This window comes from Leptodactylus fuscus, chromosome 7 (genome assembly GCF_031893055.1).
Source record: "Leptodactylus fuscus isolate aLepFus1 chromosome 7, aLepFus1.hap2, whole genome shotgun sequence".
Lineage (NCBI taxonomy): Eukaryota > Metazoa > Chordata > Amphibia > Anura > Leptodactylidae > Leptodactylus > Leptodactylus fuscus.
Genome location: NC_134271.1, coordinates 66,582,279 through 66,609,780, shown reverse-complemented (window position 1 = coordinate 66,609,780; position 27,502 = coordinate 66,582,279). Strand labels below are relative to the sequence as shown.

The following is a 27,502-nucleotide window of genomic DNA, read 5'->3' as shown; positions in this document are numbered from 1 at the left end:
TGATATTGAGGTTTTTATTTTTTTGTAGCTGTGGGATTGCCACAACATAATGATGATGCAGGGTATTGGCATTCCATCACGGGTTACCTTTGCTGATTTGATGGTGTGGATGAATGGGTCTAATCTGCAGGGACTCTCAAGCCACGGACCCATAGCTGAATCAGCCGTGGAATCCAAGAAAAGATCAGGCAGGATGCCGATTTTTTTTCTCAATCCTGTTGCAATCTCTGCCTACCATTGAACACAAAGCATCCACTATTCTGGTGGAGCACGGTGTACATACATTACTTATCCTGTACTAGTCCTAGGTTTCCTGATTGTCTTATACCAGTTGTCCTGCACTTCCTATAATGTTTTTGTCATTATAACCATTGGAACTAGCCAGTCAAAAAAGCTTGTCGACAGCTCAACTATTCTCAGTGTTGGCCTTGTAAATTTGCAACAGCAATATTAATACACTTGATTAATACAATTTTTTCACAATCACAATACATCATGTAAAAATAAGAATCTTTACTTACCATCTACGCTTCTTATAGAATCAGAGGGAGGGAATGGAGTATTGCAGTCTTGTAGATGGATGTGGATCGATGAATTAGAAAAAAGACTTCCCATTGCTCACAATGCTGTACAACTGACACTTAAAAAGTGCAGCAATATCAATGATATAAGCTGTACTGTGCACAATACACTCATTGTCTTTCACCTTGTTATATCAAATACACAATGGAGGAAAATGCTGTCTATTGTAGAGGTTCAACTCAATGAACAAAATTCATCTCAGGATGACAGTCATCTTCTTTCATCTGCCTTATCACACAATGGGATAAGTTAGTAAGATGGTCTCCAATATGTGGCTCTCCTGATGATAAAGTGTAACTTCCAACTTACAGAGCTATACTATAGCTGCTGTAGGATAGAGAATACAGGTCAATACAGAAGAATCCGATTGACTTGTTTGAGGTAATCCTCCATGGTTAATCCTCCATTTTGTATCTGCCATCCATTTTGTATTCTAAAATATATTTACAGTTATTGTATGCTACGAGGTGAGATCACAGAGTGTGAAAGGATGTAGACATGGACATGTTTGTGCGTAAGCTGCTGATTCCTATCTTGAAGGCCTCCTTGTGAGAGGATACATAGGGTAAACCGTGTATTTTTCTTATCTTTTTCTGTCAATGAAACCTCCACCTATTAATCTTGTAATGTCTAGACATGTTCTCAGAAAAGCACTATAAGAATTGAAGATATTGATACAAAAAACAGAATTCATTTGATGCCTGAGCAAGCCGTGTGTGTGAAGCGTGGTCTCCAGGCCTGTATGTTACCATCAATTTCAGAACCCCACGACATACTCCAGAGGGAACCCTTTGTTGTCAGACTCTCATGAACATGAGAGACAATTGGGTCTGTGTATAACCACAGTTTTAGAGGTCTGGCTCTCCATTGTTCAGGTCCCCTAACTGATTTTACAATGCTGTTTACATGAATAGAGAAGACTAGGCTCCACAATCAAAGGTTAACATCTTGGTTATAACAAAAAGATAGAACTACTCACATAGTAAATAAGAGTTGCATATGTTAATGCAGCAGGCTACAGTATGCATAAAGTTATAATATTCATGCCATGAAACCAGAAACAGTCAACAGACTAAAGGAGACATATTACCTGTACAGCCATCTGGGCATGGCCGCTGGCATCCTCTCTCTTGAAGGTTCTGTGCTCCAGTCCTTGCATGTAGAATGAACCCTTTAAGAAGCTGTAAAATTTGCAGTCTGTTCCCAGTCTGTTCCCTGCACGTGGGCTATTTAAGACTTCTTCCCCTCTTCAGAAGTACCAGGGCAAAACAGTTTCTTGTTAGATACTGAGAGAGTGTTTTCCTACTGTTGGATTTTCTCTTTACTTAAGTTTGGCCTCTTACCTGGCTCTGATCCTTTTCTACCTGCCCTGATTTATTGCCCGATTGACTTAGTGGAATGAACTCTGCCTGTCCTGATGTTGGCCCGTTTCCTCGACCAAGTCACCGTTTGTCACTTTGGCAGCTCTTGACCCACCTGAATCAGTTGTCACTGAACAGACACTAATCCAAGATGTAACAACCTGGTGGTTTCCCTGCAGCAAAGTCCAGATCTCTATATTCCCTTAGGAGTAGTGCTAAGTATTCCCTTAGGAGTCAAATCTGTTCAGTAAGACAGGGGTCCACACCTATGGTGACATGCTGTTACATTCATTAAAAGAAAAATATAGATAAATGTATCACTTACTTTTAGTGCAGGAGAAGTGGGTCATATTGATGTTCAGTTTTGTGGCAAAAGATTTAGTATAACTTGTCATTTACTCATTTCAATTCTTGCACTCTGGGCAGTTTGTGGCTGACAGATTTCTTTGTAGAAGTTTGCATGCACAAATAGCTGTCACTTTGTGGATAACCCCATGGACTCCTAAGCCCAAAATGAGCCGATCCGAACAGCACGCACCCATAGAAATGAATGGAAGCACCTGTGACGCTGACTTTGCCGGCGGCCGGCTGGCGTCACAGGTGCTTCCATTCATTTCTATGGGTGCGTGCTGTTCGGATCAGCTGATCCGAACAGTGTTCGCTCATCTCTAGTTACTAATTTTGCAGAAAAAATTCAATTTGGGGGGGGGGGGGGGGGGGAAATCAGTTATTTTTACATTGCCATCTTCTGACAGGCGTAACATTTTTATTTATTAGTTGACGGAACTGGTTGAGGGCTTTTTTTTTAATTGGTTATCATGGGGTTCATCTGACTTTTTGGTCACTTTTTATTGAACATTTTGTGAGGCAAGATGGTGAAAAATTATTTATATTATTTCCTATAGTTTTTTATGTTTTTTGTTTTGTGTCATTCACCATGCAGATTAAATAATGTTTTAGTTTTATTGTTCAGGTTTTAAGGGATGCGTTGATACCAAATATGTAGTTTTTATTTTTTTGCATAATAAAACAAACACTTTATATGGGAAAATTGGATTTTGGGGGCTTTATTTATTTATACAATGTTATTTTTTGTCCCAATAGGAGATCTGAACCTGCAATCTTCTGATCACATGTTCAATAGGTTCAATGTATTGCACAGTGTATAAGAAGCTGTGAGCCTATGCAGACACAGGCTCACAACCTCCACTATGAGCAGGATCAACCAGATATGTGGCGGGGCAAACCCGGCATCACTAATCAGACCCTGGGCAACCAAATCAGAACACCAGCAACCCCCAAATATTAGTCTCCATGGTTCTATTTAGACTAAAAACTTTGTATAGTCTTCTTCTGCAGTCATGTTACTACACTCGCTCTGCCCTTCTTCTTCTTGGAACAGGGGAGCGCAATTTAAAACACTCACGTGGTCGCAGCTGAAGACATTAGTTATCAATTAACAGAGAAAATCTCAGGCAAAGCACAAGGCATACATTTCTATAAATGAAACTACATGCTCCATCTTCAGCCATGTTTGGCAGCAAGACATAAGGGATAAGCTTAAGATTCATCTGCAGAAGAATCACAGAAAAGTCTTAATATCCTGGCAGCTGACTTGTTCAGTGTAAATTACGTCTCCAAGTAATACGATGAGATATAAGACGTGGCACAAATTCAATTTCCTGCAGCTGACCTGAAGTCGGCCCTGTCGTCGACCAGCGTGAAATCTAATACTTTATTATTCGTCTTTTGAAGTAATACAGATGAAACAAATTGATTGAAGAGGTAGGAGTGAGCCAAGACGTAGGTACTTTCTGATTCTTCCCTTAATCGTTAAAGTAAGTCCATCTGAAGGATATACTATAAAAGTCAATTTATTTCTAAGGAGAGATGACACTTGAATGAGACATGCAGTTTAGACATAAAAACGTCAGTTTCCTTTATTTGGGTATAAATAACAAGGATAGGGGGCAAAACCCTTTAATTTGTTTTTGAAGTGTTGAAGACTGAAACCGAATTTATGGAAAACTCATCTTAGGGAGCCTGCACACGGAGTTTACGCTCGCTCATTCTGAACGTAAAACTCGTTCAGAGTGAGCGGCGTAAAAAAACAGATCCGCGCGCTCCCCATTGAAATCAATGGGAGGCTTTTTTACCTATTGCTTTCAATGTGATACGTGTACAATGTACTGAGAAACTGAAAAATACATTCAGAATGGGGTGGAATTCAAGAAAAACTGCATTGGCATGACTTTAAGGGCTTAATTTTTACGGCCAAAATTACACGTCACCTGTATTCTGTGAGTCAGTGATCGCTTTTTATCCAAATTTTTATATGAGGTAAGAGGTTTTGGGTTTTTTTTATCTTTAGTTATGCCTTCTCAATTGAAAGCTTGAAGTTGTTCCTCACAGAATTGTTAAAACCTGAGCTGCCCACAATATTCAACCAGCGCTGAATTTGAGTCATGAAAATTTGGATTGTTGTGATTAACACTCATTTTGTTTCTGCAAATGTTGCCCACATTCAACATATAGCGTCATACTGGAATAAATGTAAGACTCGCATCAAGATCAAAAGGAGTGTTATTTTGGCTTTGCTTCCAAGGTATCTTGCAGAATTCACGTGGAGAGATTGGTTCGGCAAAGACACGTTTAACACTTTGCTTCTGCATATTGTAGAGCAGTATCTTGTTTAGGATTATGCAATATAATTAGGTTTATGTTACTAACATTACACTCAGGTCAACCTATAGAAAAGACACCAATCTAAACTGTTAATATTCATTTTATTATACCACGGTGCAAATCATGAAACTGAATAAATGTGCATACCGCATTTATATCTAAATTTACAAGAATGGTTATACATACACTATATAGATCACAAATGTTCTTAGGATTTCTTCTTACACTATGTCGAACATGAACGCCGATGATAAAGGAGGTCTGTGCACAGTACTGGCCCTCACTGGACAACACAGGACCCCAGTCACTAGAATAGAACTTAGTCAATTCTGGAATTTTAAAAGTCCCTATGCATGCTCTTATACAAGCTGAAATTATTGGGGGCTGCTTGCTGCACTTTATTAAAAAAAAAAAAAAAGAATTGAATAGGGTGGGGGATGTATGAGTGAAGGTCTCACACCACAAAGTCTTTTGGGAGACAGAAGCCTTATGGTAACAGTAATATAGATTAAGACTGGGATCACACTTACAGTTTATTGTGATAGCTTCTTGTCTCAAACCCAGAAGTGTATTCAAAAGAGAGAAACATCAGCCTTCGCTTTAATGCTTCTCCTTCTCTTGGTACCCACTTCTAGTTACATCTGAAAGGAGGCCTCTGGAAATAAGGAAATATGGCTGCCACACCAGGAATCCGGCAACAGGGCAAAAAAGTGAATCATCACCAGCTTCCCTCTCATCGCTTTGGGAGTACACACGTGTGTTTAGCCAAGCTAAATTTACATGGGTAAGGATAGATTGTTTTTTGGTTTCACTTGTAGAGCGCATACATCCACATTTATTAAACTCCACAAAAATATCAGATATTAATTTCAATGACACACCCAACCAATTGTTTGGAGGCTGCTGGTAGTTGAAGACAACAAGTTATTGCATCAACCAATAAACTAAATATCACCACTACTGCCCTCCCATATAACAATAATATAGTCAGGAACTCACTAGAGAATCAGAATTAAGGACTAAAAGCAAGTAAATGCAATATGCCTAACCTGCCTTATAGCCAATGTGAAAGTCCTAGAATAATTCTGTATACCAGGAGTCCATTTAAAGCAGAAATAAGTTACTCAAAGGATCTTCCTGGAAAGGACATGCAATGAAATTTGAGTGGATTCACACTGTATTCCCTGATGTATGATCTCCCTTGCCAGGGACATCTCATGCGTCACAGTAGAACTAGCCTGCCAGTGGATTACAGCGTCAGACGGACTGATGACATACAGCACTACTCTAGAATATTCTAGGAATGTACTGGCTATATAGTATATCAGGTTGGCTTCCTTGTCCTTATTTGCATTTAGCCCTTTGCTCTGGATATCAAGAGAATTAGGTTTAACAGTGATAGGCGTTCTATTACATTGACCCATCACAATAAATATCCTCAGATGTATGGAGGAGATAGCAAGCTGCTGACTGCATTAATGGTGTTTAACATGATAATTTGCAAATTTTCTCTTTATGCAGCAATAAAGGAGAAGGTGGTGTATAACTGGGCATATAAGCCATTCAGAAGTCTGGGGAATCTAGAGGACTGCCCCTATGTGATTTGTATGGGCCATAATGGTCGGCACCCAGCCTTTTTAGATTCAGATATAACCATAACTGTCTGTTATTAAAAATTAGGCAGCAGATGCCTTACATTTAATGGAATGGTGTGTGTTTTTTTGTGTTTCCTGAGGAACTACTCTTTAAGTGAATGTACACCCTAAAACCTCTTTTTTAAATTCCTATATTTCCAACGAATTATATGCTAATTCATTCCTTAATATATCTTCATAGAGGTTAGCGTTCCATTTCTCTAATACAGAGGTGAAAATCTCCTACACATAGAAGATCAAAATTAGGTTGCCTGCTGCCACCACTAGAGGGAGCTTAATGCTTACACACTTAACTCGATAATCGGACAGCATGTGGTAAGCAACCCCTAGTAATGGCTGCCGGAAGCCAGAATTTTTCCTTTTTAAAATATGAACAATAACTTGAGTTGCAGAGATTCTTACTTCTATTTCTAACGCACTGGTGTGAAAATGTATTTACCAAAAAGCATAAAAAGCAGAAGGGACTAAAAGAATAGGCTCATTTCTAGGCATGCTGCGTATGACACCTTCATAGTCATTTTCAGAAATGATTTGGAAACTGATGGTTTTAATACTTGGCATTTCGAAAAGGCACAATCTATAACTGAGGGGGTAAAAAGAATATCAGAATGTAGATTTAAAAAAAAAAAAAAATCAGAGCAGAATAACAGAAGATGAACTTATGGCGGAGGGCATCGTACAGGACGAACGGGGTTTACTTCACAGAACGAGACCTTCATAGACGGGACCTTCAGCCTCTGGAGACTCCTTTCGTAGACGTAAATGTTCCAGAGTATTGTGAAAATGTTTGTTTATCTGTTCGGTCTCCTCACTGGCCTCCAGGTTGGGAAGGTCTTCACGGATCTTCTGGATCAGTTGGTTCAGTACCTGAACAGTGACCTGAAAAAACAATGCCATGATCATCCTCTGGATATACTTACAATGCTTAAAAGTAATTGTCAACTTTTCTCCCACATGTGGCCTTGTGCAGCCTTACAGTCTTCTTCCTCTCTCTACTGTCAACCAGCCAGACCTATGGTTACTCCTTATCTGCCAGCCTCTGCCCACTGGCCTCCATCCAGTGCCTGTCCTCCCTCCCAAACACTACCTGCCTCCATCTCCATATGGCAGTCCCTGCTCCACATCCTACAACCCACTATGCCATCTGCTAACACTAAGCCAGCTCCTACCCCCCTTGTGCCAGCCTCTGCTACTCAGCATCTATCCCTCTGTGCTAGAGTTTGCTCCCTAGGTTCCATCATATTTTCAACTCCTGTAACCTCCTCCCTTATGCACCGTGGAAAATGTAATACAGCCAAAAGTCCCATACCTAAATGTATAAACAGTAAAGCAATAGAGATGTTCTCAAAGTGGAAACAGCTGGCCCTGTTCAGACTTAGAAAACTGTTCTGCAAGTATACGATCTTCCCCCTGAGTACCATAAGCAATCTGCATTGACAACAGGTGAACTTTAGATTTGTATTCCTGGTTATAAATATATAACATACTGGAAAATGGACAGATCTTCAGATTGTCTAGAAAAATAAGCAGTGTCTTGAGATAAATGAACCTGCGAGTTTCTCTCACGCTAAAGCGTTGTCAAATAATTAGTTTACAAGTAGCAAGTAATTATCACCAGTGCCGAAGGATCACAAATCCTTAGACCTGCTGGAGAAGAGGTTAATGTGCAGACCCCCCTTTCACCCTGTCATCTCTCATGTTGCTAAACCTTCACAAGGTCGGAGAGAACTCATCATTCCTGACACAAGTCTTCAATGGATGACAGGGACATCACCTCAATACTAATCCATAAAACATTAAATAAAACCTGTCGCTGAGATGACAGAACTATGTCTTATCACACAGGAGGATAATTAAAGGATTTCTTTCCAGATCTGAGGAGATGTTGCATCCGTATTCTACATCCCACCTAAATCACCAGCATTTGATCCCGAGTAACACATAGCTTCAAAAACATCCTCAAAACTTGCTGCAGGAAAATATGATGGGGTGGGGGAGCGAAGAAAGAAAGACTTGATGAGAGGTGTTCACGTACCGCATCATTTTCCTTCTCGTAGAAGTAGATGTATTTGTTGAGAATTTCTATGAAGAGTTGCACTTGAAGGGAGGGGTCCATACACTGATTAGCAATCTTCAGAGCCTTCTTCAGACACTCCATAACTCGTTTGCCACTGTGAATCTAAGATGAGGTGAAAACACAGAGTAATTGAGAGAAAATTCTACAAGTTTTCTTGTTGACAGGGTCCAATAAAACTAAGAATTTAAGAACGAAAATAATACCAGACCAAGATTTAGTCAGCCTTGTAAAAGGGAGACTAACCCAAAAACTTGCAGAGTTAGGGAAAGAACAAAAAAAAAAAAAAAAAGCTTAAAAGCTGCTCCAACATATTAATACTAGATGTGATCCCTGATGTCAGAGTAAGCAGCTGCAAGGAGTCAGTATGCCTGCATGAATTATCTGCTAGACTGATTGCTTATGTCTGCCTTGGACACTTACAATGTAGTTATGGAGGGGGGGGATAACTAGACTTAAAATGGATTTTCCAAGCTCATATCATCATAAATAATGGTCACTAGTATCAGATATGTAGAGGCTTGACACCTTGCATTAACAGCTGATCGGTGAGGGTGCTGAGTGTCAAACCCCCAATATAATATTGATGACCTATCCCACCAACACTGGATAGTACTGTTATAATTTATCTACAGGCCATATATATGCACAGTGGGGCAAAATTCAGCTCTAGTACCTATAACCAGGGATCTGCTGCCTGACAAGATAACACCCCATCTAGGACGGCCCCTATTCATCTCTAGACCACAAGAGGAAACCAGATTGCCCTATAAATGAGCTGACACACTGGGTAAGTGGCAGACTGTTGCAAGCTAGACAAAAAGTATATTTCCAAGATGTAGTTTTGCTTTAAGTCTGATAAGTGTTCTAAAGAAAGACATTCTTTTCATTGCGGGTGAATCTACCATGTCATACAAGGTTGCTATGTAAAGCGTAGAGGACAAAAGGTAAATTAAAGGAGGAGTGACTAAGAAAGCATGGGTGACTCATGTCAGGTTGAACACGTAAAACAATTAAACCCCCGTCACATAGTCCTTGGCACTTGTTATGTATCCTATGAATACTCATAATTTCATCTCAATATGGCTCAAGGACTGAGGAGCCATGGTAGGAATACAAAGAATAATGGAATTTCTCAGAAATGTGTTTTTGTGGTTGAGAACAAGATGATCGTGTTTGTCAGCAAGTACGAAGAGTATTGATACGATTAAATTCCTTTCTTATTGCATTGATAACACTGTGACATGTCAATGAAAGGTTTATAAATCTTCCCTAACTGAAATCACATGCAGAGTTTTTCATCCATTTTTTTTTTTTTTTTTCCAATCAAGGTCAGCTCCATGTGTAATGTGAGGTAAACTAGGACTGCAGACTACAATGGGTCAGACCAAAGAGCCATGCAAAAAAACAGATACGTGAATATAAACAATGGCGGTAACGTGTCAATGTTCTATACATGTGGTGTCCGTCCTATACAGGACAGCACATGGACGATGCCCCCCCCACCCCCCAAAAAAAAAAAAAATTATATATATATATATATATATATATATATATATATATATATATATATATATATATACACATACACACACACATATATCACTGAATGAAAGCGGTTTGCCTAAAAAGTAATCTTTATTATAACCATTAAGATATATTCTAACAATATGTGACTAGAATGAACCTGGTCTCTCAGTAGAGAGTTTATACTATAGTGGGGGAAGGATACAGAGTCTGATGTTATTTGTGATTGACCAAAGGCCCCTGGAACCCTAAATTGTTAGGCCTGATTCAGATTTTGGAACACAATCACATTGATTTTGATGGAATTATTCACATTATTCACTTTTTATCTTCAGCCTAAAAGTCCATAAAAATAAATTTTGGTCAATTTTACTGATCATGCGTGTCCAATAATTCGATGGGTCTGTGTAAATAAATAAATAGCAAGAAAAAGAAAATATAGTATTTGTGTTTTTTTCTAGAAATGGTTGGTCTGTTTCCATGACGGCGAAAAACTGATGAACCTTTGACACAACACGTCCAGAAAATCAATACTTCCATATACTGTCAGCAGAAAACATTGGCAACACTCATATGTGACAGATGGGCATGTGAAAAAGAATCTTCTAGCATTTAGCCTAACTGTGCTGTTCTGTATTATATCACAATTTCTGGATTATCTGATGCCAAACTCCGGTAACCAGAAATCCATGTAATAGGAAAGCTCCAGAATTCAGCTGCCGCAACATGGAAAACATCAATAGTCTCCTGTTAAAAGGGGATGTCCAGTTTCACCAAACAAATGTTATTTTTTTGGATACTGAAGGGTTATATAACTGCCCAACACTTTAAGTCTCAATTTATGTATAGGGACATTACCAAGAGCAGTTCCCAGCAATGGACCACCCCTAATATCCAGAAAAGGCTCCCTTACGTTGGCAGAACCAGCCAGTTTACATGAAGCTTCCTTGGAGAGAGCCGCTGATCTGAGACCACTCATGGCTGGCTTCAAGTGAATAAGGCATTTTCCCCTGCAACTTGAGATTATTAACCCCTAACTACACACTGCAAATATGAGATGGTTTCAGGTACAAACCTGTATGGCCTGCTCTGTAGGAAACTCAATAGTATGCCCAATCTAAAAACAGATAATGGAAGAAGAGAGCAGGGAATGCATTTTCTAGGGAGTCTGGGTGACTCTGTGATAAAACGAAGAGGTCACTGATCTCTTGGGGTGAGGGGGCAGGAAACTGGAAGAAATAGGGGCTTTGTATAGACATTACAGTAAACCAGTCAGCACAATTTTACATTTTATGTGGTGTCCAGCAGGGCCCTTATAATGAGTGACATCTATTCATTATTCCATAAGCAAAGTAAGAGTCATGGGGTAGGTGTGTGTATGTGGGGGGTGGGGGGGGGGCTGTGGCAATCACAGCAGGGGGCAGTGCCGAGACATGGAGAGCTTGACTTGTTCTGCTCGCTCTCCTGGACCTGAAGGACCTAATTTATATAAGCAATAAAAGTACATTTTCGGTAGATGAACAGTGTCCCCAGGCATTTTAAAGACACCGCTGGACAACACACGAGATGCACTGAGAGAGACTGACGGAGGTTTGGAGAATCAAAAAAAGGCCAAAAGTTTGCCCTTTAATGTATTCTTTCCCACCAACACTTTAATATCAAAACTTAATGAAAGAACATGCAAAGGCACGGCCGACAATAGAAGTTTTCTTTACAACCTACATGAAAACATTTATAAAGAATAAGCAGTTTTTCCCATCAAGAACATCAAAAAGACATTTGCGAACATCTCAATAGTGGTGATGAGTCCAGATATTTTTAGAATGCCTTTTTATGAAAAAGTCTCATAAAATACAGACTTGCCCTCTTTTGATAGATTTTGAAGCTGTTGTTCAGCTGTCCCTGGGATGAATATATATTGGCTCCTATGACAGCCTTTCAGCCACAAACCTGACTAGTTATGGGGCTATATACTAAAGAGAAAAGACCTGGTAGATCAGTGGATAGAGACTCTGTTCAGTCATTTGAATGTCTTAAAGGGGTATTCTCATGTAATTGCTACTTTTCAACAACCTTTTATTACTAGAGTACCACCGATTTCAGAGTTCCCCTTTGCTTTGTTTTACTCCCCTAACAAGCCCAGTATATTCTGGGCAAAAGATGGTATGTCTGGGTATTCTTCCTGGAACATATTGGTATGTATGACCAATCAAGGTTTGCCATTGAGGGCGGGTTCACACCAGCGCCCGATCTCAGTTTCCAGGTTTCCGTCTTCTGCCGACAAAAGACGGAAACCTGGCAGACATTGTCCGGCCGTGAGCGCCTGTGAGCGTTTTGTGTTCTCCGTGGCAAAAACTTTTTTTTATTTTAATCGAACACAAAGTCCTGCATGTCCGAATTTGTGTCCGGTTAAAAAGAAAAAAAAAAAAAAAAAGTTTCACTGCGGAGAACACAAAACGCTCACAGGCGCTCACGACCGGACACTTTCCAAACTCATTCAAATGAATGGGTTTAGAAAACGACTGTCGGTTTCCGTCTCCTGTCCAGTTTCGGGCAGGAAACAGAAACCTGCAAAACAGAGACCGGGGCGCAGATGTGAACCTGCCCTTACTGGTACAAGTTCTGGTTGGTTAGGGCCACGGCTCAGAGGATAGGTTTTCTGGAGATTTATATGCCAATAATAGGGATTCGCTATAGTTCATGTACCATTCCCCCTTATTTCTTGCCGAAGCCGGCCTACTTTTATTTTGGAGTAATACAAAAAATCTGACATAAATGGAGCACTAGCATCTCCCTATATTATAAAAATGAATTTCTGTCTGTCTGTCTGTCTGTCTGTGCTCTAATGCGAACCAAACGACTGGACCGATCTTCACCAAATTTGGTACAGAGATACTTCAGATATCCGGGAAGGTTTAAGACGAGACTCCAACTCGCTCGGACGTACCGTTGCTGAGATACAGCATTTCAAACACATTGCCCCCCCCCCCCCCCCTTAGCCAATACAAACCTGCAAGACTTTCACTCATATTCCAACTGCAATACGCACGGTCACTCCACATGCACAATACAGCACTGATATCCAAACTGAGATACACGCATCAGAGGATTAGATACACAGATCAGCACACAGTATCACACACCAGAGGATTAGATACACGGGTCTGCACACAGTCCCACAAACCAGAGAATTAATTACGCACTTCTGCACACAGTTCCACACACTGAAGGATTTGATACACGCGTCTGCACACGGTTCCACATACCGAAGGATTAGATACAGGCGTCTACACACAGTTCCACACGTCGAAGGATTAGATACGCGCCTCTTCACACAATACCACACAGGGAAAGATTAGATACGTGTGTGTGCACACAGTACCACACTTTGGAGGATGAGATACATGCCTCTGCACACAGTACCACAAGCCAGAGAATTAGATACGCGTCTCAGCACACAGTACCACATGGGGGAGGATTAGATACGCGCGTCTACACACAGTACCACGTGCCATAGGATTATATACGCGCGTCTGCACACAGTACCACATGCTGGGGGATTGGATACATGCGTCTACACACAGTTCCACACACTGTAGGATTAGATACGCACCTCTTCACACAATACCACACAGGGGAGGATTAGATACACGTGTCTTCACACAGTTGTACACGCCATAGGATTAGATACACGCGTCTTCACACAGTACCACATGCAGTAGGATTAGATACGCGCGTCTACACACAGTTCCACACGCCAAAGGATTAGATACGCGCCTCTTCACACAATACCACACAGGGGAGTATTAGATATGTGTGTGTGCACACAGTACCACACTTTGGAGGATTAGATACATGCCTCTGCACACAGTACCACAAGCCAGAGAATTAGATACGCGTCTCAGCACACAGTATCACACGGGGGAGGATTAGATACGCTCATCTACACACAGTACCACATGCCGGGGGATTGGATACATGCTTCTACACACAGTTCCACACACTGTAGGATTAGATACGCACCTTTTCACATAATACCACACAGGGGAGGATTAGATACACGTGTCTTCACACAGTTGTACACGCCATAGGATTAGATACACGCGTCTGCACACAGTACCACATGCTGTAGGATTAGATACGCGCGTCTACACACAGTACCACATGGGGGAGGATTAGATACGCGCGTCTGCACACAGTACCACATGCCGTAGAATTAGATACGCGCGTCTACACACAGTTCCACACTCCAGAGGATTAGATATGCGCGTCTGCACACAGTTGTACACGCCATAGGATTAGATACACACGTCTGCACAGAGTACCACATGCCGTAGGATTAGATACACACGTCTACACACAGTTCCACACTCCAGAGGATTAGATACGCGCGTCTGCACACAGTTGTACACGCCATAGAATTAGATACACGCGTCTGCACACAGTACCACATGCAGTAGGATTAGATACGCGACTCTTCACACAGTACCACACAGGGGAGGATTAGATACGTGTGTGCGCACACAGTACCACACTTTGGAGGATTAGATACATGCCTCTGCACACAGTACCACAAGCCAGAGAATTAGATACGCGTCTCAGCACACAGTATCACACGGGGGAGGATTAGATACGCGCCTCTTCACACAATACCACACAGGGGAGGATTAGATACAGGCATCTGCATACAGTACCACATGCCAGATAATTAGAAACGTGTCTCAGCACACAGTTCCACATGGGGGAGGATTAGATACGCGCATCTGCACACAGTACCACACGCCAGAGTCATTAGATACGCGCGTCTGCACACAGTTTCACTTACTGGAGGATTAGATACGTGCCTCTTCACACAATATCACATGGGGAGGATTAGATATGTGCATCTGCACAAAGTACCACACCAACAAGAATTAGACACTTGCATCTAAACACAGTACTACACGGGGAAGGATTAGATACAGCTTTACTCCAGGTATCCATAACAACTGATCACAGGTTTTTCACTGACATCCAAAATGAGATACACATAATCACATGACGCTTATGGACATACACACAAACCACATACAAAATACACCAGTGCAAAATTGGACAATTCTTATGGGGCCAGTACACAAACATAAAATGTAATATACCCGTGCGAAGCCGGGTCCTCCCTCTAGTATATATATATATATATATATATATATATATATATATATATATATATATATATTAGAATTGTGTAGCACTTTTTTTGTCATTTGATTTACTGTGGCTTTCAGTAGTGGATACATACACAATACATTTTATCCTATTAAGTTTTAGCCCCTTTCTTTTGAATTTTATTCCCACCAACAGGATCACATTTAAACTTAAGTTTTACACAACACATTTAACGATCTTGCTCAGTATGTCAGATACAGTTGTGTATATTTTCTTCGTCTTTATAGCTTGTTTCCTCGCTTCCAGACCATTTCCCTAATCTAGCTCTGGTAGTCAAGCTGATATCTTAGTGTCTGATCCCAGCCACCCATATTCTCTTCTCTTTCTCTGGAAAGTGCTCTTAGCTGCTGAGCCTTGATACATGCTAGAGCAGTGCCCCCACTATCTATGTATGTAAGAGTCAGAGGTAACTGTACTTTACAATTTGCATCTCTGAAGTACCTGCTGGACTGAGCTGAAAACCATGAAGAGGAGAGGAGATTGGGGGTTATTTCTCTTCTTGGAAACCCTAACTATGAGCCAGAATGGAGAGGTGACAGACTCAATTTGGCCATTTTCAGAAATGGATAGTCATTCATATAGATAGAAGTTATAGTAGCTGTATATACTCCTCCAGCAGGGGTCAGTCAACCACAGGGGAGTCCCAAGCATTAGTGAAAACTAATGGTCCCCTATCTGAGGCTCTGCAGCCGTGGTAAAACTACAACTACCAGCAAGCCCTGAGGGGCTACATAATGAAGAAGTTGAAGCACAAACAGGTCTGTACAGTTGTTGATGTCACTTAAATAGTTTTGAAGGATCTATTCCTTTAAGCATCAGTATAGTCAAGAGTAGAAGCCGCTTTTGATGCAAGCCATTAAGTAACAAAATGTACTAAATACCTTTATGAACAAGCTGGTTTTACCAAAGGCTTTAATCACTAAAGTGCTCTTTCTAAGTAATGGAGACACTTTAAAAAGAGGAAAGTCTGACAAGTGCCCTGAGTACTGATATGAAAGAACAAGAAAAGCGACAAATTAAAAGGAAACACTCCATATACAAAGAGCAGAACAAGTATATAGTCATTGTAATTCTTTTACCCAGTAATGGGTAGTATAACATCTCAAGATGTGCAGAGAATATTTGTAAGGTTCCTTTTATTCCTATCTGTCTATCCTAAGTATCTCCCCTCAGTGTATCTGGAGCTAAAATGGAAAATAAAAATGCAGTTTATTCTCCTGTCTTAAAGGGGAACTCCACAGTTACTTTAAAAATACTATTTTTATCACCAAAAGAAAAAAAAACTCGCACAGTTACCCCTTACCTGCTACTTAAATAATAATAATGGGAAGAAAAAAAAAAAAAAAAAAACACACTGGACACCGCCACCCAGTATAAAATATGGATTTTGCCCAGAGTGTCACTTTACGAATGAGTACATTGAAGAGACACCATATTTTCAGCAAACTTTCCATAAGGCAATAGTATGTGTGAATATTGGAAACTTTGTAATATATCTTTATCAGGCTCATTTCCTTCGTTCATCTCCCTCCTAAACTGTATTCTCACTCCAAATTCACTGTTAAATCAGTCTTGAGAGATGAGAAAGGTTTTCTGCTCACTGGAGCTCAGGTTACATACTGCTGATAGAGGTCTATGGAGAGGGAAGGGGGAGGAGGTAGCAGCTGCTGGAGGGAAGAGGCAAAAGACAAAGCTACAGCTAAGGCCTCTTTCACATCACGTTATATAGGTCCACCTGATTGATACGTTTTTATAGCTGTTTGCCTTATAAAAACATGTCAGCCAGTGGACCCATTGCCTTCAATAATAATTAAAAAAAAAAAAAAAAAAAAAAAAAAGTTATCGTCAATGTATGTCCCTGTCCATTATTTTAAACAGACAGAAAAGTGTGTACTACCAACGCTTTTCTGTCTTTTAACCACAACAGATTAATGACAGTTTGTTTTCAATTGACTTCAGTCCCTTACGTAAACAGGTGCGCGGGATTTGCAGCCGCTTCAAGCATTCCGTAATTGCTTATCAGTTCATCTCCTGAAGAGGAAGCCCTCTCCCATTAGCCACAACTCTGCCCCTTACGTTTGTGCTGAAACCGCGCAGCAGGGTCTTGTAGGATGGAGAATCCAGCGGAACTCTCCATAAGGTAAACCCAAATCCCCTCCTCCCTTCCCTGGTCCCAGCATCACTTACCCTGCCATTTGTAACCCTAATTAGAGAAATGGCTGCCGCCCCTCCCCCATCTCTCACTATTCGTGTATCATGGCTCCCGAATGTCTCCAGCACCATACCAGTCCTATCTTCTCCTCACTCGCCACGAGTGCTGCCCCTCCCCAACCTCATTCAGGAGCCAGGACAAGCGAGCGGTAAAAGGTGGGAGAGGGGCGGCACTCATGGTAGGGGAGGAGAATCTAGGGCTGAGATGGCGCTGGAGACATTCGGGTGCCAGGACACAAGAGAGGTGGAGGAGAGCCCCCGCCCCCCCATTTGCTGCCCCTGACGGTATTAGGTGCATCCTCACGTCTGCTACCACCTACATGTCTGATAGTTCTAATGGTATTAGATAAAGCACAAAAAAAAACAAAAAAACGGAGGGGGGCCGACAGCCTGGCCTCTGCACGGATCAGCGGTATGAACTTCAGTACCGGCACTCCCTGGTTGCTAATAGTATAAGGATAGGACATACTCCCAAAAGAGATGATCTGTGTGGGGCCATGGCCCCATATAAATGGGATATTTATGGCCTCTCCTAAAGATCAGTATTAGATCAGTATTAGGTAATATATAAAAATTCCTGACCAACCCCTTCAAGAACACAAGACATTGCCTTCCACAAAATATTTCAATGGGTTACAGGTTGCTTCATCTACTTAATATTGACAAAGAAAAACATTACGACAACAATTCTCACCTCTTCACCATTCTTATCAGTGTTGCGACCAGACCAGAAGAGATGAGCAGAAGTGCTCACAGCCCTGCACTGATCCGGCTTTTTCAGGAGCTTAGAGGCAGCCAGCGCACTTTGCGTCCTTAGTGGCTCATGATTTTCCTCACTGAAACATTTCATCTTCTCAAAGGTTCCAATGATCAGGGTGATAGCTGCCAGCTGTGCCTTAGAGTCACTGATCTCGTCTTCATACAGCGAAAATGCCTGTTGACCAGTCATCAATACATATATGTCAATTAAATGGAAAAAAATAAAAAACTTAGTCAAGACCAGCTTGTTATGATTGACTATACAGTATGCGTATGGAAAAACTCTTCAGTTCAGAAAGTATATAGTAATTATAAAACTACTATAATCTAACCAACCAGTGATAAAGAATCAGAATATTACCACTTTTTTTGCTATAGTGTGTAATACCACTATTTTGGGGTACATGTGTCTTGACTAACTTAACTCTTTCTGCAAGTTGACCCCTTATTCCCCCCACCCAATCCACTTTTCCCCTCTGTGCGAAGACTCACTTGGTCGAAAGTGGAGAGGCTCACATGGCCCCTGAGGTCATTTAGTGTGCTAAGCAGTCACGTGAGCCTCTGCATTTCCAGCTTGGCAAGCTCAGCATGGAAAGGAAAGTGTATCAGGACTGTACAATGGAGAACCGGTGTTAGAGTTTCCTATGATTCTTGGATAAACCTTTTAAGGGAACAGCAGGTTTACAATATGGCGAACCCAAGAATTACTTTTTTTTTTTTCTTTTTTTGCAAAGGTTTGAATTTTCTAAGGGGTTATAACATAAAACAAAAACTATATACATTTGGTATCCCCAGAATTGTACTGGTCAATAGAATACAGGCGACATTTCATTTTGGCTGCACAGTGAACACCGTAAAAACAAAACCCATAAGAATGTCGCACAAACGTAGTTTTTCTCCAATTTCCCTGCCAGTACAGTACATTGTATGAATATTAAATGGTACCATTATGAAGTACAATTGCCCCGCAAACCTTAAGTTTTCCTATGGCTCTGTGAATGGAAAAAAAACAAATTTATGCGGTTTGGAAGGCAGAAATTCAAAAATGAAAATAGAAATATGCCTGCAGCCAGAAGGGGTTAAAAGTCTTGATCGGACTGCTGTTGTGTCATGAGCCATAAGTGGAAAAGGACAGGAACTGTTGTCCTGCACAAGAGCAATTTGAACACATGAACATATTTCCATAATTGAATAGAAGGCCTGTGTGGTCATAAGAAAAGTGACAGCAAGCAAAAAAAAAAGAAGAGAAAATGACAGGCACAGATGGGTCATTACCTGAGACATAAATTCATAGGCCACTGTCTCATGGTTTTCAAATCCAATTTCTCCAGCTGCCAAAGCACCTTGTAGAAACAGTCTGAGGGGCAACTCAGCCAATTCTGCTTTAATTAATGCACTGATCGTCTGGTGAGCAAAGGAGAAGATCTTCTGACACTTCTTATCCCACTTATCATCCTGCGTAGAGAAACAATTTATTGCAATACACTGCATGGAGGAACAAGTCATTCAGCAATTACGTTATAACGCTATCTAGGAAAGCTGGGTGACAACCAGTATGACCGCCATCATCATTCCCGCTCACCTGATTTCTGAACGGAAAAAAAGTAGTTATTTAGTTCCAGAACACCAGGATAACACTCAAAATTAAGGAAAACTGCCATTCAGGACCCTGCGAAAGCTGGCAATCACACTGGTTTTCAAGAAAGTATGAATCTTGAAAATGGCTTCTAAACCATTTAGTGTAAGTCACACTGAATATTTTGGTCAGGATTTTGAGTCCGTATTCGCCTCAAAATCCTGACCAAAAAGATGGCTCCCATTGAAATTAATGGGAGCCGCTCAGGTCTTCAAGCCGTTTCGCCTCGCGATTCAGCCTGAAGACACTCCCTCCTCCAAACTAGGCCCATTCATTGGGCCTCATCCAGAGCGGAGTGCACAGTTGGATGCCGATGCAGTGCACCAGCTTTCAATCGCGGATACCTGGTTTTTGGTCCGGAACCTGAAGCGTCCTCCACCTCAGGTTCCGGACCAAAAAACCACGTATGAACTTACCCTTAAGGTATGTTCACAAAGTGAAGAATGGCAGGCAGAAAAAATCTGCTTCAGGAATTAGGAACTTTTTATTTTTTTTTTATGAAGCTTTTTTTTTCTAGTGTTTTTGTTGCAACTGTATGTGTTTTTTTTTACTCCAGCAAACTGTATGACCCTCAAAACGTCACTTTAAAAAAACAAACAAAAAAACAAAGTTTTTGCAAAAATCTTGTCAAAAACATCATCCCATTTTTTTCTTTTTTGCCCAAATTGATTTCATGCAGAATCCAACTGAAGATCGGTCATGTCACTTTTTTTCCCTCTAGTTGAAAAATAAACTGCTACTGACTCCAATGATTGGGAGGCATTTTTTGAGCGGATTAAACCTCAAAATCACCCTGCAAAAAATATATGTGTGAACATACCCTTATACTGTATGCAATTGTAGAAGGGAATTAAGTGACACAGTGAACATATTTGGTCACGGCACAACATTGCTGGATAGAAAAATCAATACTTAATATATATGCAAATGAGATGATTGGTGCATCGGGAGTGTGGCAGCAAATGCTGAAGCACCCATTTTCAACATTGGTCACCACATATCAGGAGATATCAATATATAGGTTAGGGGGCAGAGTACTAGGCAGCCAAATAGAATGGCAAAGCTCAACCTTGGGGCAACATTACGTATTTTATTGTTTTTCTATACATTGTCATTATATTTTAATTCTAACAGCTATAGAGGTTGCACAATACAGGGCTCACGGCTCACCTCTGAGACACGAAAAATTTTAGAGGGTTCATCAAGGTCTACTACCTGAAGATATTTTCTGATAGGTTCATCCAAAACTGGGTGAATGGCATCCGCTGATTAATATATTATTTATATATATTTGTATTTCAATTGTTCATGATCTTATAAATAGTAATATTGAAAAAAAAATAAAATAAAACAATCCCTTTAGCAGGTTATTTTCATCTTATAAAGGGTTTTCATCTCCCTAAAATCTTTGCTAATCCTGAGAATGAAAGGCTCACATCTGATTTATGCCTGCACCCAGCCACTGTTTCCCCCTGAACAGCAGCGCCCCTCGTCACCCACTTGAATGGATTGAGGTAGCAGTTCATCCACGCAACTGGTGGTCAGGACACTACTGTGCACAGCACTGTGTCCTCTTAATTTTTAGTATTGATAGGGGGCCCCATAGGTTGGACCCCACTGATCACACAGTGATAGTGTAAACTAGGAACATACACTATAAATAACAGCTTTTCGATGCATTTCTCTTAAAAAAATAAAAAATTACTTACTACTTTGGAGTTTTCTTTGTATCGGAAAGCGAGCTGATATGCCGCAAACACCAGAGGCGGTAACGTGAAGCGGATCCGCTGGTTTCCTCCTGCCCCAAAATGCTTTCGAGCCGTATTCAGGATCTTAAAAAAATCAAAGAAAGTGACCAATAAATAAATAAAGAAACCAGTAGTGGTAGTTGCAACGCCCCCTATTTAGTCAGGAGTCTCCCAGGTTTGAGGCCTCCTTACCCGGTCACCCAGTCAATTACATTTTTCACCCCTCACAACAGTTTATTACTTTTGATTACCGTAGGAATGGAGTTTCCCTGTTTATTGCCATCTCAAATCTGGAGATACAGGTGGGTGGGCTCATGTATAGTAGAGAAAAGCTGAGGCGGGACACTTCAAACTGTTATGTCTCTGACATTTTATAACATAGAACAGGGATTCTACTAAACGGATTCCTCCTCGAGATGTGCTGACTTCTACGAAATATGTTATTTCCAGAGATATCACCATTTGAAACAGTCAGGATGTATATACAGATATACAGCACCTCCTAATTCTGAACAATATTTACTAATGACACAGATGATGCCAGAAAATAAGCTATTTGAACATGTAGTAATGCTTTAAGCAGTACATGAGATGTGTGTGATCTGTGCTACTAAGACACTGCAGTGTACCAGGAGCGTAGAAAATAAAGGCTTATTTTAACATGAATGTGCGGGCATAGGAATGGTGCGATATGATGCAGTGAGCTCCCAAAAGGTAGAATCACTACTGTACAAACTGATAAAAAGCTGACAGTATGGTACAGTAGCTTATATACCTTAACATTCTAAATGAATAGTGCATGTGAATATAATATATCTTAGTAAGTGATGTAGGAAACAGATCTACTTAATAAGCTTCTCTTGTATTCAATCAGTTTGTTTGCATTGAATCCATCTCAGTAACTATGGAACACAGAACTCTATGGGGGGGGGGGGGGGAGAAGACTGCTGGATGTTTAATCCATTTATTGCCTCAGTCTAAGAAGTTATCTGGAAGACACAGCAGTATCAAAAGAGATTCTTCCTCACAGCAGCCATTATTTAAAGGGATCCTATCATTCCGAAGTAATTTTTTGTCCCTAACACGTCGGAATAGCCTTAAGAAAGGCTATTCGTCTCCTACCTTTAGATGTCTTCTTCTCTCCGCTGTTCCGTTGAAATACCGGTTTTCGCCGGCGCAGGCTTTGAAAATTGTAGGCCTCGGGCAGAGCCTACTGCGCATGCCCACAGGCAACAAGAAAATGGTCGCTTACTTACTGTGTAAGCGGCCATTTTTCTTGTGGCTGCGGACATCAAAGGTAGGAGACGAATAGCCTTTCTTAAGGCTATTCCGACATGTTCAAGAGAAAAAAATTACTTCTGAATGATAGGATCCCTTTAAGTTTCTGTTCCAGCAGCCTCTCCTCCTCCCCTCTTCATATATATTACAAAGATTCAGTTGTTTATAACTGGAGGTTATATGATCCCTAGATAGATAGATAGATAGATAGATAGATAGATAGATAGATAGATAGATAGATATTTAAATAAAATTTGTACATTAACTTGCATAGACAGCAAACTATACATATGTTATATACAGAGAAATCCCTTTAACCCATCCCCATCATTGATGGGACTGGACGGGAGAGATGCCAGAGGACTATTGTTCTCTTTCCACAATACACTGCAGTTCCTTAATGTGGGAGGATTTCATACTTTACAGACTATCAAACCCTGGATTAAAGTAATCCCACTGTATTTTGTCCATTATATTTTTGTTGATAATAGAAAATCTCTAAAATAAAACAAAATGAGTAGTTCCTTCTGCCGGTAGCCATTGTTGTATACAGCTTTCCTTACAGAAAAGGACCATATAGAAAGCTAGTATCAGTCTGTTCCCATGCCACCAGCTATTGAACAGCTGAAAAATACAACACAGCTCTTTGAGTCGCAAGCCTTGTAAAAGCAAGAGCAAGATAGGTCGGGTCTCCATTGTAATTACCTAGACTGACCGTAGCGCCAATGAACACTGGGAACTACGACTTGTTACATAGCAGGTCTTGCCCAATAAGAAATTATCAATTTATCAGCAGCCAATGTAGGAAGCATGCTGGTAAAGCCAGTTTATGATACTAGACCTCTTCCCATACATACACACAAATGATCAGTAAAAGAGCTCCCTGCTGCCTATCTAAAGTTGACCATACATCTTCACCATACTCAACTGGAAAGAGCGGACACTGACACCTCTGGTGGTAGGTTATCCCCATTGACAACAAATGATCAGGTATGCTGAAATTCAGCATGTCAATCTCCACCGCCCAGACATCTGCCAAGCAAACACTGTCTACATATCTAACACACATTAGACGGTAGGAAGGACTTGCTGACATACGCCTATTATGTATGGACACCTCAGAAAACAGTGACACCCAAAACTGGGATACTGATGGGTTATGATTTCTGGTCTACTTATGTAGTCACAGAACATATACAGTTTTACCATAAAATTTACCAGAAAGACTAACTGTGAACTATTATTCAGAGAACTAAGTGCTTTGCAATTTTCTTCGTAAAAAATATTCATTCTCCATACGAGAAAGAACCAGAGATTAATACAAGAATAATCGGGCAACTACAGAACCCCCCCCCCCTCCCATAGTGGCAGAGCAAAATTAAAGGCTTCTCTGAAATTAAACCCACGTCTACACATCTTAAGAGCATGCTAAACGAAGCAATTAAGCATGTAAGAGCGCGGCTCCCAGGTACACTTCATGTACGTACATATGGATTTTCAGAAGCTTTCAAAGGTTCTACTTCAATCCAACCTTCTGGGAGCAAAGATAATGCACAATATCCCCATTTGTGAAGCTGATCAATGGTAAAAGAATAAGGAATTCAGGTTCCTTACACGTATAAGACCATCTGCGTGCTGCCAACCCCTGTGGGTCTCGATTAATCATGGAAAGCAGGGCAAGTGGTAATTTAAAGCGAAAAGTAAAACACAGGAATTCATTACAGTGCGGTCCAAGCAGGGATTAAAAGCCATGATGTTTTGGAGAAATTCCCACTTGTGGCAGCATGGTTCAATCTAAGCCAATTAAATAAGTAATGAATAAGATAATGAATCACTTAGCGCTTACAGAAGAGGCCCCTCAGCACCTTGGCTAGAATAAATACTGGAGTATTGATCTAAGCTGCCGTACAATTCATGTATAGGGACTCTGGAGATAAGGAGTCACATAACTAAGCGAGGGTGGGGCTTACTGAGAGGACATGGCCTCTATGGCCCTGCAGAAACTGGCAAAAACCAGTTATAATTTATGTCACTTTCCGCAGGGCCATAGAGACCACGTCCTTCTCACTAAGCCCCACTCTCAAACGTTTCTACCAGGCGAGATTGAGATTCTATCACTTGGATGGCAAGACATATGTCTAATTTATTAAGAGGCAATATGCAATAGCACACGGTTATAGGTTATGGTAGAACCATATGAATCAAGTCAATGTTAATTTCTTCAATAATCCTCAAGATGTGATCTTGAATGGAGCCAACGATATAAGTCGAAACAGTACTTAAAGGGATATTCCATCTGAAGGATCTTATCTATACTGCTAGCTTATGTAAATTGAAGCGTTTTCCTATATATGTTGCTTTAGCAATAATGCTTTGTTTTCCTGCTATATGAAATGATATCTCCCATTAATGACACAGTGTTTCCATAGCACTGGACCTGTGTAATAAGCAGGACAAGTGACATCACTCACTGCTCTCAGTGTTATCTACAGGGCCCTTGCTGCCTTTTTTATTAAATAAACCGTTACCTAACTAATTATTTACTTATCGATCCCCGTTCCTACTGATGGCTACCTCCACTTCACCTTCTGTAGGAAGGGGCCACTATAGGACATAATACTGTGTGGAGGGGAAGCTATGGGACATTATATTTTTTGTCAATGGGCATTATACAGTGGGAGGGCAAGGAAAGGGGGCACCAGCCACCCCCCTCCCCCAAAGAAACCTTGTACCGGTATATAGTTATGAACTGATTCACACATTCTTTTTATAAGGACATTTGAGGTCCATGTTAATCATGGACTACACAAGATACTTCACGTTTCTGGGTCGTATGTTGGCCATCTTTGATCCTTTTTTCACATGCGTGAAAGGCTTTAATGGGCAGTCGTGGTTTGCAAAACGGACCAAAACAGAGCAAGTCTCAATGACATCTGTATACACATAAAATCAATGGGTTTGCATGGAGTCCTCGAACACAGACATCACAAATCCCTATAAAACAGAGGTGTAACTGAGCCCTAACAGCTAAGGGATACAACAGCTTTGGAAGAGGCTTGGTGTAAGCATAGAGAGCGGCTTCCATACACCACTACAGTAGCCAAAAAGCAAACTGAAGTCCATAGGCTTGGGCTGCTGCTTAGCAACAGAAGGTGTGGCCTGCGGGTGACACAGCTGGGTCTCTATTTTCTTGTGAAGAATCGGCATTGTCACTTCTGCACAGTTCCGAGGCACAACGTCCCATTTGATATAATAAAACCCAATGAATACATGCTGATCAGTTTTTTCATTCTACAATAAGTGGATAAATTTACACCCTCATTTTTGCTTGTGAAACTTTACCCATTACTGGAGACTTTCTCCTCCCCAGAACACCAAGCTAAACTAGGCATAAAAGGCTGTGAATTACATTGTCAATTGTTCGGTACACACAGGACACTTTGGGGAAATTGCTTCTTTTCAAGACAAGGATGAGCTGTCAGCAGCGTCAAAGGCGGCAACTAAAACCACTGCTGGAAAAGTAACAAGTCTCGGCAGGAGGTGACTTAATCAGCTCCTTCCCGCTGCAAAATGAGAGGTGTCGGCGTACCGAATGTGACCTCGTTTACACTAAGAAGAGAGGATCGGCGCGCTCAGTCCCACTTCTCTCACTTTACATTTATCACATAGATCAGTAAAGTAGGGAAGTGAATGATCGTTTCGAACTGACATGAAGCTAAATAGAGCAATAGTCTGTCTGCAGACTGTCTCTTTCTAGGGGCTGAGAAACTCAACAAGCCCAAGGACAAAGCTTATTACATGCCTGGGGCTTTCAGTGGTATAATACTACAACTCTCAACAAGCTCAGGCAACCTAAGGGTCTGTTCACACAGAATTTTTTGCAGGCGGATTTTGACGTGGACTCCATTTCAAAATCCATTTGTTTTGTTTTTTCCTAGCAGCAAAAAGAAAGCAACATGCCCCTTCTTCCCGTGGATTCCACAGCTGAGACAGCTGCGGCGTCTGCGGCACGAGACTCGTTCCTGATAAGGCCCATTTATTCGGGCGCAATCAGGAGCAGGATGCCGAAGAATTGCATCAGCATTGCAATGCGGCTAGCCTCGCAGAGAGTTCACATGGCGGAAAAGGTTTCCGCCGTGTGAATATACCCTTAGAATACCGATATATGTGTGAAATTATAGTATCTAAAGCTTATAGTTCTTCAGCATCTGTAATATAACTTTCAACAAGCCCTGGGACATCAATATTGCTAGAAAAACTATAACATTTAATAAACCCTAGCAGTATATACCCTATATACTTATGTACACTATATAAATTCACTAACTGTAGACACTACAAGAGGTGTTGTAGAGTGTACATCCGGTAAAACTACAACTGTTATTTTCTGACAAACAAATATACAGTCATGGCCAAAAGTTTTGAGAATGATACAAATATTAATTTTTACAAAGTCTACTGCTTCAGTTTTCCTAATGGCAATTTGCATATACTCCAGAATGTTATAAAGAGTGATCAGCTTAGCAGCAATTACTTGCAAAGTCAATATTTGCCTAGAAAATGAACTTTATCCCCCAAAACACATTTCAACATCATTGCAGCCCTGCCTTAAAAGGACCAGCTAACATTGTTTCAGTGATTGCTCCATTAACACAGGTGTGGGTGTTGATGAGGACAGGGCTGGAGATCAATCTGTCATGATTAGGCAAGAATGACACCACTGGACACCTTAAAAGGAGGCTGGTGCTTGGCATCATTATTTCTCCTCTGTTAACCAT

At 40.9% G+C, this 27,502-nt stretch overlaps 1 protein-coding gene across 1 annotated transcript in view; it reads right to left on the bottom strand.

Annotated features, from left to right (window-relative positions):
* Positions 1-4,712: 4,712 nt before the first annotated feature.
* The window catches only part of VPS35 (VPS35 retromer complex component), a 67,802-nt gene continuing 45,012 nt past the window's right edge, over positions 4,713-27,502 (bottom strand). The window contains exons 13-17 of the mRNA XM_075282057.1: positions 21,408-21,530; positions 19,338-19,517; positions 17,998-18,237; positions 8,319-8,462; positions 4,713-7,162 (exon numbers count right to left, since the gene is read on the bottom strand). Of these exons, the coding sequence (XP_075138158.1) occupies positions 6,983-7,162; positions 8,319-8,462; positions 17,998-18,237; positions 19,338-19,517; positions 21,408-21,530 (867 nt within the window). The 3' untranslated portion in view covers positions 4,713-6,982. The remainder of the gene's footprint in view (positions 7,163-8,318; positions 8,463-17,997; positions 18,238-19,337; positions 19,518-21,407; positions 21,531-27,502) is intronic.